We start from the raw sequence: 16,351 nt of genomic DNA, 5'->3' as shown, positions 1-16,351 counted from the left end.
TGAGACGTGTGAGTTGACACCTGACAGAATACTCTCTGACCTAGCGAGTGTAATGGTAAGTTGACCCTTACCCTATTATGTATTTGTTGTTGGTCGACGGATCATCTTCAAAACCAAGGGCTCAATCTTGATAGAGAGGATATGTGTATCGAATAACAGAACCGTTTGATTACAACAATGCTGACAGATGAATAGTTCTGGGTTAGATTGGACTCTTAATCTATTGCAGGTTTGTTAACAGAAAGATGGACAGAGATGATTGAAGGTTAGACTCTTTTACATGGCTGATCAAGAGTTACAATTGAGGATTTGGCCCTTAATCTGTTATATGCTTGTTTACAGACAGATGAACAAATACATTTGAGGGTTGGTCTGCTGACACTCATAGTAACAAGGGACACTGTAAAACTGTATAAAAAGGGATGAGTTTTGATTTAACAAACATATACTTAAAAAGAATGTCCCCCTCCCCCTAAAAATATAACATACAAATAAATTATATGCATATACCACAAAACATATAAATATACTTTATAAACATTGAATGTCAACATAGGGTAAAAACAGTACAAAATATGAATTGCAAGTAGGCCACATGGTAAAGTGTTATGCCACGACCTCGCCTTCCCTTTGTGCGAAAGGCCTTTAGTGTCTCCCACCATACTTTATAAATAATCTGAAATCTGGTTATTCCGTCCAATAGAAGTGTAATGCTGAATATTTCCCAATTGTTATGATGGAAATCACCCATAGGGGTTCTCTCCAAAAGATATTGTAATGTTGGGATCACCCATGTGGATATCCTCCAATAGATATTGTAATGTTGGGATCACCCATGGGGACTTCCTCCAGTAGATATTGTAATGTTGGGATCACCCATGGGGATATCCTCCAATAGATATTGTAATGTTGGGATCATCCATGGGGATTTCCTCCAATAGATATTGTAATGTTGGGATCATCCATGGGGATATTTCCTCCAATAGATATTGTAATGTTGGGATCACCCATGGAGATATCCTCCAATAGATATTGTAATGTTGGGATCACCTATGGGGACTTCCTCCAGTAGATATTGTAATGTTGGGATCACCCATGGGGATATTTCCTCCAATAGATATTGTAATGTTGGGATCACCCATGGAGATTTCCTCCAATAGATATTGTAATGTTGGGATCATCCATGAAGATTTCCTCCAGTAGATATTGTAATGTTGGGATCACCCATGGGGATTTCCTCCAGGAGATATTGTAATGTTGGGATCACCCATGGAGATTTCCTCCCATAGATATTGTAATGTTGGGATCACCCATGGGGATATCTCCTCCAATAGATATTGTAATGTTGGGATCACCTATGGGGACTTCCTCCAGTAGATATTGTAATGTTGGGATCACCCATGGTGATTTCCTCCAGGAGATATTGTAATGTTGGGATCACCCATGGGGATATCCTCCAATAGATATTGTAATGTTGGGATCACCCATGGGGATTTCCTCTAGTAGATATTGTAATGTAATGTTGGGATCACCCATGGGGACTTCCTCTAGTAGATATTGTAATGTAATGGAAATTTCCCCTGGGGATTCCCACCAAAAGACTTAGTAAAGCTGGAGATCACCCCGACTAAGAGATTTCCATTCAAAAGCTGACAGACTTACTCATGGCTCTAGGTAAACTGTATTTCCTCCCAATGCCATAATAAGTTGTGTGTATGTTCAAGACCTTTCAATCTACAACTGCTGTAGCATTCTACTTCTGGAGAGAGTTAAAAAATACAGAAAGGTTATTTCTAAATCTAACAACAAAACAAATCCTCCATTATTTTTGTATCCCATTAAATCTAGACATACCATATTGGTAATGTCTCTACATTAGAAAAATGAAAACTTAATTGAGGACAATAATTAATGGGTCTGCAATGTGTTAAATGGAAAGATGACGTTTGCGCATCTATTTGCTTTAAGGTGGGAGTGGAAGGTTTTGTTGGGGACACGAATTGCTACTTTGAGGACCAGTGAAGTAATTAACATGAGACCTGATCAACCTTGGCCTTCATACCATTGTCCACAGCTAACATGGAGTCAGATACTCATCTTAAAGTTTCCATTTCAATTAAGATTAATACAATTCAATTGATAAAATTACAAAATTACAATTATATGATGTACATGACAAGAGAAATTGAGGGAATCTTTTATCTCATAGACATGCTAAAATAACATTTTTTTATCAACACAATATCCATTTAGAAGTCTGAGACAAAATAATTGAGGTATTCTTATTTGAAAGGCATGCTAAAAGACAATTTGTCATGCAAATAACAATAAAATGAAAACTGTAAATCATAATTTTATCCCAAAAACTATATCACATTATTTTCTTTTCAAAAAAACAAAAAACCCAATTCTTTGTCATTGCCATATAGTTTACACCGAGCTGTTTATGTCGTCAACTTCTGAGAAATTCATTTTGATTTTTTAGAACATAATGTAAATATTTCCTTTAAAACTGACATTTATTCCAGATATGAAGGGGTTATACAATTTCATATTAAAGGATTGACACTTGCTAATATGGGATTATCTGCATGCATTTAAATTGCCAGTATCCTTGTTTAGTGTAGGTACAACAATAACAAGTTGTTTCTTTGTATACATTATCTTCGGAGGGTTTTTCAATGAAATTTGCATGCAATAAGATAGAAAAATCCCATACAAGAAGAAATGGCAACATTACAAATGGCTGTATAAAACAGGACAAGGTTGCTGGATGGAGTAAATGCTGTGGCTGTTGTGGTCATAGGCTTGCCAGGTGGGTGTGGTAAGGAGAGTGACCGAGTGGGCGTGGCCCAGTGGGCGAGGTGGCTGGAAGGAGTGGTACAATATTACAATATCAAGGTGACGAGAGTGCACCACATCAGGAAGCACCACCAGTACTGACACGCTCACTGCGAGCTTTACTCAGGTTATAGGTCTCGTTCACACCTTTCATTCCAATGTCCTTCCACACTTTGAGGGAGCGCTCCTTGCGATACTGTTCCCAGCGGTCATCGTCTGACTCATGTGTGAGGTAGCGCTGGCCAACCATTTCCTCCAGCTTTCGTAGGTCACACCAAGTCTGGTAGTCCTGTAGTGGAACAATGAAGGAATTTAACACATGAATGAAAGGACAGTACACACATAGATATATGTATACTACACAGACTTACCATGAAGATAGCCCATATACAGAGACAATAAAACTTTTAAGGACCGAACCTCTGTCTCATTAATTGGTTCCAATTAAGTTTCAATTGCAATGATAAATCGTTTATATCAAAGATTATGTCAATACAAAATGTTACAAATATGACAGATTGTTCTAATAATTGATCGTAATACTTCTATATCTCACAAAGTCTAACTTTATCAGTAAACCATGGATCTAAAATCATTATTTCGTAAATAGTATTTAATATGATATGGAACTTGAAATAAAAAAAAAAGCGTACAGTAAAACCCCTATATAATGTCCCATGTTAATACAGTAAAACTCCAATATAATGTCCCATGTTTATACAGTAAAACCCCAATATAATGTCCCATGTTTATACAGTAAAACCCCAATATAATGTCCCATGTTTATACAGTAAAACCCCAATATAATGTCCCATGTTTATACAGTAAAACCCCAATATAATGTCCCATGTTTATACAGTAAAACCCCAATATAATGTCCCATGTTTATACAGTAAAACCCCAATATAATGTCCCATGTTTATACAGTAAAACCCCAATATAATGTCCCATGTTTATACAGTAAAACCCCAATATAGTGTCCCATGTTTATACAGTAAAACCCAAATTTAATGTCCCATGTTTATACAGTAAAACCCCAATATAGTGTCCCTTGTTTATACAGTAAAACCCCAATATAATGTCCCATGTTTATACAGTAAAACCCAAATTTAATGTCCCATGTTTATACAGTAAAACCCCAATATAATGTCCCATGTTTATACAGTAAAACCCCAATATAGTGTCCCTTGTTTATACAGTAAAACCCCAATATAATGTCCCATGTTTATATAGTAAAACCCCAATTTAATGTCCCATGTTTATACAGTAAAACCCCAATATAGTGTCCCATGTTTATACAGTAAAACCCCAATATAGTGTCCAATGTTTATACAGTAAAACCCCAATATAGTGTCCAATGTTATACAGTAAAACCCCAATATAGTGTCCCATGTTCATACAGTAAAACGCAATATAATGTCCCATGTTTAACAGTAAAACCCCAATATAATGTCCCATGTTTATATAGTAAAACCCCAATATAATGTCCCATGTTTATACATTAAAACTCCAATATAACGCCCATGTTTGATTTGCCACCTTGCTTATTGCCAACAATATCAGTATGAAGTTGAACTGTATTCTATATCGTGTAATAATTGCACTACTGTCAGCATATAGTACATGTCAGATTATATTATATACACACGGGTTAGTATTGTAGAATCCATATTCCTATTCCATTATTCCGATATAATGAAACGCTACTTTTGAGACACTATATTTTCCAAAATTGATATAAATATTAAAAGATTGTGTATTAAATGAAAATTCACACAGTTAAAAGATTTGCAAATAAAAAAAAGCTATCACATTGATAGAAAAGACATCAAACTACAGGCGGGTTAAGTGAAACTTCTAGACATCTAGACAAAATCAAAGTACTGTGGGCTATTTAATTTGTAATTCAACACTGGAATGCACATGTCAGAAATCCAGAATATGGTGAAATTGATCAAAATTTGAACATGTGTAACAGGAAAGTTTGAGTGAGGTTCTAGCTACAGCTATTCAGTGACGTGATCGAGGGATGGGGGTGATGGGTGTGACTCTAATTAAAGACTTCAGAAATACCTCGCAGTCATCAACAGCACCTGTTAAATTCTTGTCATTCATCAGAAAATATATACCATATATGGACATAAACGAATTAGTTGCATAACCATAAGGTTACCCATACATCTGTATGTTACTGTGGAACAGGGACTGCTCATTAGCTTTATATGCAGAGACTCTGGTTAATCTAGCTACAAAGAGTTTAACCCTAATATGGCCACCTGACACTCTACAAAGTGTTTAACCCCTAATATGACCACCTGACACTCTATAAAGTGTTTAACCCCTAATATGGCCACCTGACACTTTACAAAGTGTTTAACCCCTAATATGACCACCTGACACTCTACAAAGTGTTTAACCCCTAATATGACAACCTGACACTCTATAAAGTGTTTAACCTCTAATATGGCCACCTGAAAAACTACAAAGTGTTTAACCCCTAATATGGCCACCTGACACACTACAAAGTGTTTAACCCCTAATATTACCACCTGACACTCTACAAAGTTTTTAACCCCTAATATGGCCACCTGACACTCTACAAAGTGTTTAACCCCTAATTTGGCCACCTGACACTTTACAAAGTGTTTAACCCCTAATATGGCCACCTGACACTCTACAAAGTGTTTAACCCCTTATATGGCCACCTGGCACTCTACAAAGTGTTTAACCCCTAATATTGCCACCTGACACTCTACAAAGTGTTTAACCCCTAATATGGCCACCTGACACTATACAAAGTGTTTAACCCCTAATATGGCCACCTGACAACTAACTTCACACCAACAAAAACTGTGCATGGTTTGCATATAGGTAGATTGATCGTAACCAATGATATATATAAAAAAAAGTTTAAAACAGATAATCAAAGTTTTTGAAATAGGACAATGTGTGTATTATTCAGTGATTGACGTAATATTGGTGTAATAAGAAAGTCTGATCACCTGAAGCCAGAGATGAACGAGAGATTTTTCCACACTGAATCTTTTGCGCATTTTGACCTGGAGGAGGTTTGTGATGAGGTCTATAGCTGTAATACAAGGAGGAAGAGTATTAGAGGTCAACTCAAGGACAAACAAGATTGTTCCACAGCTCACAACCACAGCAGGTAGTATTCACACAGGTAAGACCCTACACTACCTGGTCAGGTAGGACCCTACACTACTTGTCCGAAGGATGCCCTAGTACTTTTTACTTTTTTGTCTTTGTTGACCTTGCCTGACCTAGCTAGAATCCTAACAAATATACATGATGTTTTGTATGAGAAGTCATTATATTCCGATTTTCTTCAAAACTTACATCTTTCTTTTGTTACCAGAGAGAAAAGCTATGTGACTACAGTTTATTCAGCTGGTGTAGAACTTACATTTTGAAGATAAATGATAGCTAACCAAGGTATTATTTAGTGAGGTATTCTCTGCACGAGTTAGATACTGGTAAGTGTAACACTATCACATCTATTACAGGAAGAAAAAAATTAGCTGAGTTAATGAAATGAATTAGAGCCTATGACCAATCCAATAACAGGTTGTCTCCCCTTTACCCCTTAGGTTAAAAATAAAATCTTTTGAAACTGAAAAAAAAATCAAACTAAAAAGAAATATCATGTTAGCTAAACAGATAACAAAAGTTTAAAAATACAGGTCTGTCTAATTATAAAAAGGTTGCAAGTTTTATTGGAACTTCTTTTCATTGCATTGAAGATATTACTAAAAATATTGCTGAACTATTTCAGAGAAAATTATAAACTGCTTCTACTATCAGACCTCAACCATACAGAAATGATATAAGAAATTATAGCAGTCTATAACGGCTAAGTGTTTACTATGTGTGGTTTCTGTGAGTTTCACAGCTGCAAAAGAAAAGTTAGTGAAGCGTGAGTTGGAAGCTGCAACACTACCGTGTGATGATCTACGGACACAGTTGTTCAAATTACGCCAACCTCAACGTAAACATCCTTCACTTGGAATACTTTTATAAAGTGTATGAAGACTAAAGGTATTTTTAGGAATTTCAAAAGAATTCCTGATGATGAATTTTAAGATAATAGTTAACTTTTGAAAAGTAGAGTACTAACTCATTGAGCTGACGAAAGTCTGAACAACTGATACCACAAACCAATACAAATCATTTATCCTCCTCTTAATTTGGTCTTCAGTACAGGGATTGGTTATCACATGGGTAGTTATTAGAAACATGAAAACCATGAGTTTTATCATACTGCATGTATCTCTGATAATAATACGTACTCAATATGTACATGTATATATATATCAGAAACACATGTTTTATCTCTGATATGTACACGTACTCAATATGTACATGTATATATCAGAAACACATGTTTTATCTCTGAGATGTACACGTACTCAATATGTACATGTTTACATCAGAAACACATGGTTATACATAAATGATTTGTATTTTAAAAGTTGATAAAGTGAAACTGAATAATAGATCACAGCACAAGATCATATTCAACCTGTACTAGCCACGGATGCGTCATTATCTGGTAAACAGGAGGCCGCTTTTGCAAATTTGTAACAAATATTTGCTTGATAAAACTTTTAGCTGAAAGAAAAACAAATATAAGAGTAAAATTAACACTTACTATGTAAATGATTAAGAACTTTTTAGGTTTAAACAGAGCTAATTCTAATGAAATGTGTACGCCCTCAATAACAGGTAAGCAGAGCACTTCCACCATATGTAACATGTTTACAAAATTGGGGACAACAGAGCATGCAGCAGTAGTGAGAGGGTGAAAGATTAAACGAATTAACAGGAGATATAAATACATCAAACAATCTATACTGTTGATTTCCTGTAACTTCATCTCAAATAACTTGTTCGAAAAAACATTATAATACATGTATTATAAACTTATATAACGAAAAAGGAATTTTCTTTTTATAAATAATGAAAATTATTATCCTATATATTGAGTATAACATCATCAAAATACAGCTCAGGTATATATTTTTGTCTCTAAAAAACTACACAAAAGTTTTTGGTATTATACACAAGATGAACTCTGACCCAAGACACTAAGAGACAAACAACATGCAACTTGTATTTAAACTTGTTAAATCAATCTTAATACAAACTAAATCCACAACATTTATTCCAAAATAAGAATAACACATGTAGAAAATGAATACTTGATTAAAACCAATACAATAGAGAACTAGATTTCAATGTGTAGACATGCAAGAGTTATCTCCCTTTCAGTGATATATAAGTGCCTCAAAATAAACAACATGCTTGCAAATAATAGGAGCCACTACACAATGTCTCGTACCACACCAACACCTTCACGACATTCTCAATTTATAGTCTATCACTGCACGCAGGTAAAAGCTGGTCAGCTTTTCAGCTATTCCATGTGCCAGATTTTTCAATGAAATTTTGTCTATGATGGATCTCAAAACAACAGGAAAGGCAAACTGTTCATTGAAAATATCAAACATGTCAAGAATCGTTCTTTTTAAATCAAAATAAATAAATACAAAAATGAATAAAAGAAAACAATAACAACTGAATTTTGTGTCTAAACAGTAATTAAAGCTGAACTTTTAAGATGAACAAACATTTAAACACCTCATAAAGTGACAATATCAGAACATTACTCTATTACTATATAAAAGTGTGATCCTATTGTAGATGTGATATGGACTTACCTTCCTGTGATATATCCTTCCAGGGGTTAGGGGGGTACATGAACGAGGCGTTCTGTATCTGATCACTCACTTCCTCATCCTCATTGAAAGGGAATGTTCCACTAATACTGTAATAGATAATACCGTACTGCACAGTATGTCTACCACACAGCTTTAACATACACCGTCCCTCACACTTAAAATACATAGTGTCACTAGATTTTAAAAGAAATACACACAATTATATTATCTACTATATTTTCTAATAGCTGGTCTAAAACAACCCACGCTTATTGTGGATCTAAAGAGGGCTAAGTGCAGAGTTCTTTCAACAAATGAGAAAATATTTGATTTTTTTTGCATCTTTAAGCACCTTGATTTCACATTTAGAAAATATTTATTTTTTTATTTGGAATTGAAATAACGTAGGTGACCAATTAAAGCATTTTTCAACTTAGCTGACCAATAGTAACCTTACCTGACGTAGATGACCACTCCTACTGACCACATATCTAGAGATCGATTATAGCCTTTACTTTTGAGCACTTCTGGAGCTGTTAATAAGAAACGAAGGATTATTACATACATTTAATAATAAACAAATCTTTTTATTTAGTTTATATGGAGAAAAAATCTGTATATGGAAATGATATTAAAGTAGAGTCTGATAAATGCTAAGTTTAACTGAAGTCAGCGAAGGAGAAAACATAGGTCACTGACAGTGACCTACAATTAATATATATATAAATATATATCAGTAGTACTCCTCCAGATTTAGAGGCGTCATGATTCACCGCAATGTACTTGTATCGCGATTATTTATGTTCGATTCGATTCACGATATATTTTTCCGGATTTTCAATACGTCACAATCTGAATATTAGTGTATGCCGCTCCAGCCGAAACGTCTGTGAGACGTTCAGTTTCATTGGCTGATCTCTAAACCCTCAGCCAATCGGCTGCGAAGATACAATTTACACGAAGTATTTATAACAAAATGGCTGACAGCGGTAAGAAATTGAAAATTTGTGATGCTCCGGCAAGCTTCAAAACAAGTGTGGAAACACTTCGGATTCCCGTATATCGACGGTTTATAAATCTCATTTTGTTTATTTTTTGAAATAAAGGTGTATTGAATCGAAATAATCGAATCGTGGTACAAATATAGAGATACGTATCGAATCGTTAGGTTTGCTGACTTATGGACTTTGGTATTAGAGTCGATTTTTGACCCTAACTAATGTGCTGTACGTAAAGAAAAGGCAAAATACTATGTAGTAGGGGTACACGTATAATTATAAAACTACAATAGTATAGTCAAATTATAACACTATGATATTAACAAGGGCCTGTATCGCTCACCTTGATATCCAAGCAATCATGGTAAAATATTCTTCAAATGAGATCCCCAAGGGAATATGCCAGACTCCAAGGCCAATCCTTGTAGCATATCTGTATTAGATTTTTCATACTCAGCAATTTTATGCATGATTATGGGGTGGGGATCTCAACTGTTTGCAAGCTGTGACTCAGAAACTAGGTCCCTAGGGTTGTGGCAAGACCCCAGGATCAATTCTAATACCATTACTGCATTTGTCTCTTTGCCAAGCATTTGTATATATATAGTTGTGGGGTGGGGATCTCAACGGTTTGCAAGCTGTGACTCAGAAACTAGGTCCCTAGGGTTGTTGCCAGACCCCAGGATCAATTCTAAAACCATCACTCCATTTGTCTCTTTGCCAAGCATTTGAATATATATAGTTTTGGGGTGGGGATCTTAACCATTTTGAAGTTATAACCCAGGGGTAAAGTCTCCAAGGGTGGGGCAGTCCCCAAAGCCATCCTGGAAGCATATGTGCTTTCATCTCTTTACACTCAGCAATTGTATATATGGTTATAGGGTGGGATCTCAACTGTTTCCAAGCAACTAGGTTCCTATGGGTTCGGTCAGACCCCAGGGTCTATTCTAATATCATGACTGCATTCGTCTCTTTATGCCCAGCATTTGTATATATAGTTTTGAGGAGGGGAACTCAACCGTTTTAAAGTTATGACCCAGGAACTATGTCTCCAAGGGTGGGGCCATACCCTAGGGCCATCCTGGAAGCAAATGTGCATTCTTCTCTTTATACTTAGCAATTGTATATATGGTTAAACGGTGGGGATCTCAACCATTTCCAAGTAATACACTTTTTTGGCCCCACCCCTTAGCCCGGGGGGTCGCCCCCACCATTTGTACACTTTTGAATTCCTGCCTCCATTTCGAATCCCTGCCTCCCATGAATTCTTCCGACCAAATATGATCGATATCCATGGCATAGTTCTACAGAGTATAGCAATATAACCAAATATATTCAAATATGGTTGATATTCATCTCTTAGTTCCAGAGAAGAAGTCGCTTAAAGCAATATAGCCAAATAACCTTTTTTGGCCCCGCCCCTCAGCCCCCTGTACACCATTTGTACAATTTTGAATCACCACCACCTAGGGATACTTCCAGTGAAATTAAGTTAAAATTCCAATCAGTGGTTAAGAAGAAGAAGGCGTTGACGTACGGACGACGGACGCCACATTATGGCATTCCTTCGGATCCGGTGAGCTAATAATAATGTGAAACTGTAAAGCTACCACATTACATGCTGAGTCAAACTAATGTAAGTTGATATGATTGTACTTACCAAGGTACGCTGGGGTGCCTACCACAGACCTACGGAAAGACTTTTCACCGATGATACGTGCAAAACCAAAATCACATAATTTCACCTGAAAATAAATATCAATATCTATATAATTTTTTAAATATCTTAGTATGCTTTTGAAATGTGTGAATAAATTAAGTTTCAGTTTTGATTATAGGTACCTAGATTGTTATATGTACCTTTGAGGTATAGCAAGGTAAATTTTCTGATGCAGGCAGTTGTAGTTATTTACCTGGGGGAAGGCTGTCTCTAATGACAATCGACGGGTATATATTTACCTGAGGACGATTTTTTGATGAAGACAGTTGTAGATATTTACCTGAGGAAAGGCAGTCTCTGATGACAACAGAACATTCTCAGGCTTCAGATCACAATGTACTATATGTTTTGAGTGTAGGTGTTTAAGGGCAACCAGGATCTGAAATTGGAATTAAATGTACTCAAATTCAGTCAAGATATTTGGTTCTCATTTGGATGTAATAGTTTTGTCATTCTTAATTGTTGTTTTCTACATGTTTGTGTGAACTTTCAAAACTACTAATATGAACAAAAACATAAGACATTGTGAGATTGTGGACCTGTGAGGTACTAACCTGAGATTGTGTACCTGTGAGGTACTTACCTGATATTGTGTACCTGTGAGGTACTTACCTGTGATTGTGTACCTGTGAGGTACTAACCTGTGATTGTGTACCTGTGAGGTACCTACCTGTGATTGTGTACCTGTGAGGTACTTACCTTAGAGGAATTGCCTGAGATTGTGTACCTGTGAGGTACTTGACTGTGATTGTGTACCTGTGAGGTACTTACCTGTGAGGTACTTACCTGTGATTGTGTACCTGTGAGGTACTAACCTGAGATTGTGTACCTGTGAGGAACTTACCTGTGAGGTACTTACCTGTGATTGTGTACCCGTGAGGTACTAACCTTAGAGGAATTACCCGTGATTGTGTACCTGTGAGGTACTTACCTGTGATTGTGTACCTGTGAGGTACTTACCTTAGAGGAATTACCTGAGATTGTGTACCTGTGAGGTACTTAACTATGATTGTGTACCTGTGAGGTACTTACCTGTGATTGTGTACCTGTGAGGTACTTACCTTAAAGGAATTACCTATGATTGTGTACCTGTGAGGTACTAACCTGAGATTGTGTACCTGTGAGGTACTTACCTGTGATTGTGTACCTGTGAGGTACTTACCTGTGATTGTGTACCTGTAAGGTACTTACCTTAGAGGAATTACCTGTGATTGTGTACCTGTGCGGTATTAACCTGAGATTGTGTACCTGTGAGGTACTTACCTGTGAGGTACTTATCTGAGATTGTGTACCTGTGAGGTACTTACCTGTGATTGTGTACCTGTGAGGTACTTACCTTAGAGGAATTACCTGTGATTGTGTACCTGTGCGGTATTAACCTGAGATTGTGTACCTGTAAGGTACTTACCTGCGATATAAGGTACTTCGTAACCCTCTCACTGAGTCGACCTTTAGGACTAGAAAGAATCATTTCTAACATATCACCCTTCTGCTTTTCCATCACAACAAATATCTGAAAATTAAAGAAAAGAAGAACTGTTATGTTTTTTAATAACATTAGTTTTAAAGTTCAATGTATTGTTGTTTATGAAGGATATCATTACAATCTGTTTTAGAGTATATTGAATATTAATCTTAAAGTGTAAATGTTGCTGTTATAAGATTTTTTAATCTTATGTTATAACTTTATCTGACCATACACATGTCTATAATTTTATCTGACCATACTCTAGTCTATAACTTTATCTGCCTATACTCCTGTCTAAAACTTTATCTGACTGTTACTTTACCTGAAAAAATCCACCTGTACCTTACCTGTGAATATACACTTGTTTACAATGTTTAAACTGGAATTAAGAGTATTCTTCTTAGTGTAGAACTCTTTTTGAAAAAAGATGCATTTCATCATAAAGTCGTCTATATCCTTAAGTCAAAGGTGAGAATTATATGTGCTATCTGAAGTAAACAGTAGTCAAGCTTACCCGTTCTGGGGTCTCAAACATTTTCTCCAAGTTAACGACTCCTGGATGATGTAGGTTCTTCAAAATAGAACAAAATAACATAAGTTTGTAATCAAAATCACACAAAAAAGCAACTGGAAAAGTTAATAAGTGAAGGAGAATTCAGGTAGTTATGATAACGTCTTCCCCACTTACAGGTCAGTCCTGTTTCCCACATATAAAGTTTACAAGCCAGACTTGTTTTCCACCTATAAAGTTTACAAGCCAGACTTGCTTCTTGCCTATAAAATTTACAGGTCAACCTAGGTTTCTGCCTCTTAAATGTATAGGTTAGACTTGCTCAAGTCATTTAGAGGCCAGACTTGCTCAAATCATTTAGAGGCCAGACTTGCTCAAGTCATTTAGAGGCCAGACTTGCTCATGTCATTTAGAGGCCAGACTTGCTTTATGAAGTTTTAAGGCTGGACTTGCTTCCTACCTGTAAAATTGACACTTCGTTTTTGAGTTGAGCTTCCTGTTTTGTCGGGAATCGTAATTTATCTATGACTTTGATAGCCACTTCCCTATTGGTCTTCCTGTGCTTCCCTGTGTAAAGTAAAGAATAATGAGTGGTTTATACTAAAACAAAAACAACAAAACTTATTCAGGACAAAAAATATACCATTTTACCAATTTTGGTCTCAAAATTATATCTGAATCTATTGAACTTGCAATTTGAATATATTGAAAAACAACACTTATTTAGAGATTATAAAATGAAATATCAAAAGGTACTAACTGCAGTCAACAAGACAATGCATCAGCCTATTAGAAGCTATGACAGTTATCCTGAATTTTGAATTTACTTGAAAGACAGTGACTATTAAAGTCACATAATGAAACACTTCAAAACATAAAGTACTGTTTTGTAATTATTTTTTTGTAATTGACCAATACCTTTGGTAATTAACATACCTCCATATACGATACCAAATTGTCCTGAACCTAGCACATCGTCAGGGTATATCTGGTACAACTGACTGATGTCCTGAATAACAAAATACTGCACACAATAAATATAAATATCTAAGGTAATCAGTACAGTCACATATCTAAACAAGAGGCACAATGGGCCTGCCTCGCTCACCTGGTATAAATCTCACTCTTGTAACCTTAAAAGTGATCTAAAATAAAGCTACAGGCAAAATATCTGTATTTATGATTAAAAGTCATTCAAAAGAACCTGTAATTTTTTTTTTTTTCCCCCCTGTGATTGAAAGTTGAACAAAGTCATTATGTTGAACAAATTTTATAGCCTTCCATCTCAGGATGCAACTTGCAAAATATCAATATCCTGAGACCCATGGTTATTCAGAAGAGGTCGTTTAAAGATTTTAAACAAATTTGACCCCTGTGACCTTGAATATGGGTGAAGGCCATTCATTTGAACAAACTTGGTAGCCCTTTATCCCAGCATGCTACGGGTCAAATATCAGTACCTCGGGGCTTTTGGTTATTGAGAAGAAGTTGTTTAAAGTAAGATATTGACGCCGGACGGACAGACGGATGACGGACGCCGCACCACGGCATAAGCTCACTTTTGGGCCAGGTTAGCTAAAAGAAATCAGGTTTCGGACATAGAGCTGTGTTCTACGTGGTCACTGGCTTTATTTTCCATCGTGATTGCCCACACCTTTAAATTTCAAAGCACTGACATTCAATTACTGTACTGAAAAGAGTTAATTCTATACAACTTATGTCATTAATGAATGTTGCAATGCAAGTTTTAGCTGTCATATTTTTATTTATCACATAATGTACTGTGTTATCCAGTGAATATACACATGTCATATTTGTTTGCGTATTAATTGTGACGTCACACCTAGGACAAGTAGATGACGTCACAGACTTACGCACTGGAGTCAAAATGGCAGCTTGTTACATTTCAAGGTTGCATAAAAATTGACATTATACAGGGATAAAAGTCACAAATCTTGATTATGTGATAAAAAGGATCTTACAATCATTTTTATTTCATTTGAAATTTATGAAACTAGTCAAAAATTGTTCATTTTTGTTCGTCTAATTGAAAATTTCTTAAGACTCGTTTCATAAATCTTATATGAAATGAAAACTCATGTAAGATCCTCTTTATCCGCAGAGCCCTGATTTAGATAAATACATTTGAATGCCCATTACTATGCCAGACAAAGTACTTGGGGTTTTTAACTGTTAAATCAACTTCCGTGCTTTAATACTTACCCTGATTTTATTATCCTTGCACTCATAGTTTATCCCCCATACAAAAGATTTCATTGCCAATTACCTCCCTTGACGAAACTCATTCAGGGAGGATATTGGAACTCAAAAAAATTATCTTACTGGTAAGTATTACATTATGAAGTTTACTACTTCAATTTCTTTCAGTAAAAGCGAATATCATGTAAGTAATGTGCAAAAAATGAAATTTGTCATCAATGTATCACCTACATGTATCACTCCAACAAAGTCAAAAGAAAGTCATCTCAATTGAACTCCAGTTTTTATGGTATTTATCTCTGCTGTTTAGGATTTATCTGGACATGGCTTGAAATGACATGTAGAACAAAAGGTGATGGATATGAGAAAAATGTTGAAACTCAAAACTAAATGCAAAGTGCACAACTGTATGAGAAAGTAGTGCTGTATGGAAAGTTTTATTAGAATCAGTCTGGTAGTTTAGAGAAATTGTTCAGAGGAAAATATTCTATGGATCGACAGTCTAAAAAGCCAATTCAAGTTACCCCCACTCCGCTCTAACCTTCCAGTCATAGGTCAGAATGTGTACCTGTTGTTGGTCAGTATGTGTACCTGTTGTTGGTCAGTATGTGTACCTGTTGTTGGCCAGTATGTGAACCTGTTGTTGGCCAGTATGTGTACCTGTTGTTGGCCAGTATGTGTACCTGTTGTTGGCCAGTATGTGTACCTGTTGTTGGCCAGTATGTGTACCTGTTGTTGGCAAGTATGTGTACCTGTTGTTGGCCGGTATGTGTACCTGTTGTTGTCCAGTATGTGAACCTTTTGTTGGCCAGTATGTGTACCTGTTGTTGGCCAGTATGTGTACCTGTTGTTGGC

General features: G+C 36.0%; 1 protein-coding gene across 7 annotated transcripts in view; it reads right to left on the bottom strand.

Moving 5' to 3' along the window:
* Window positions 1–16,351, bottom strand: part of LOC110449538 (serine/threonine-protein kinase D3-like) — an 83,274-nt gene that overhangs the window by 3,523 nt on the left and 63,400 nt on the right. For 2 of the 7 annotated variants that reach the window (XM_021496478.1, XM_021496508.1), the window contains 10 exons: window positions 14,213–14,300; window positions 13,737–13,843; window positions 13,280–13,336; window positions 12,706–12,810; window positions 11,578–11,676; window positions 11,238–11,322; window positions 9,037–9,112; window positions 8,580–8,686; window positions 7,382–7,470; window positions 41–3,130 (listed from right to left, as the gene is read on the bottom strand). In XM_021496478.1, the coding sequence (XP_021352153.1) occupies window positions 2,921–3,130; window positions 7,382–7,470; window positions 8,580–8,686; window positions 9,037–9,112; window positions 11,238–11,322; window positions 11,578–11,676; window positions 12,706–12,810; window positions 13,280–13,336; window positions 13,737–13,843; window positions 14,213–14,300 (1,023 nt within the window). In that variant the 3' untranslated portion in view covers window positions 41–2,920. Of the gene's footprint in view, window positions 3,131–5,843; window positions 5,930–7,381; window positions 7,471–8,579; window positions 8,687–9,036; window positions 9,113–11,237; window positions 11,323–11,577; window positions 11,677–12,705; window positions 12,811–13,279; window positions 13,337–13,736; window positions 13,844–14,212; window positions 14,301–16,351 lie in introns of those variants that run through there. The other 5 variants (XM_021496495.1, XM_021496523.1, XM_021496501.1 and 2 more) reach the window with 4 other exon arrangements.

The sequence above is a fragment of the Mizuhopecten yessoensis genome, unplaced genomic scaffold, assembly GCF_002113885.1.
Source record: "Mizuhopecten yessoensis strain PY_sf001 unplaced genomic scaffold, ASM211388v2 scaffold465, whole genome shotgun sequence".
NCBI lineage: Eukaryota > Metazoa > Mollusca > Bivalvia > Pectinida > Pectinidae > Mizuhopecten > Mizuhopecten yessoensis.
This window is presented reverse-complemented; position numbering and strand designations above follow the sequence as displayed.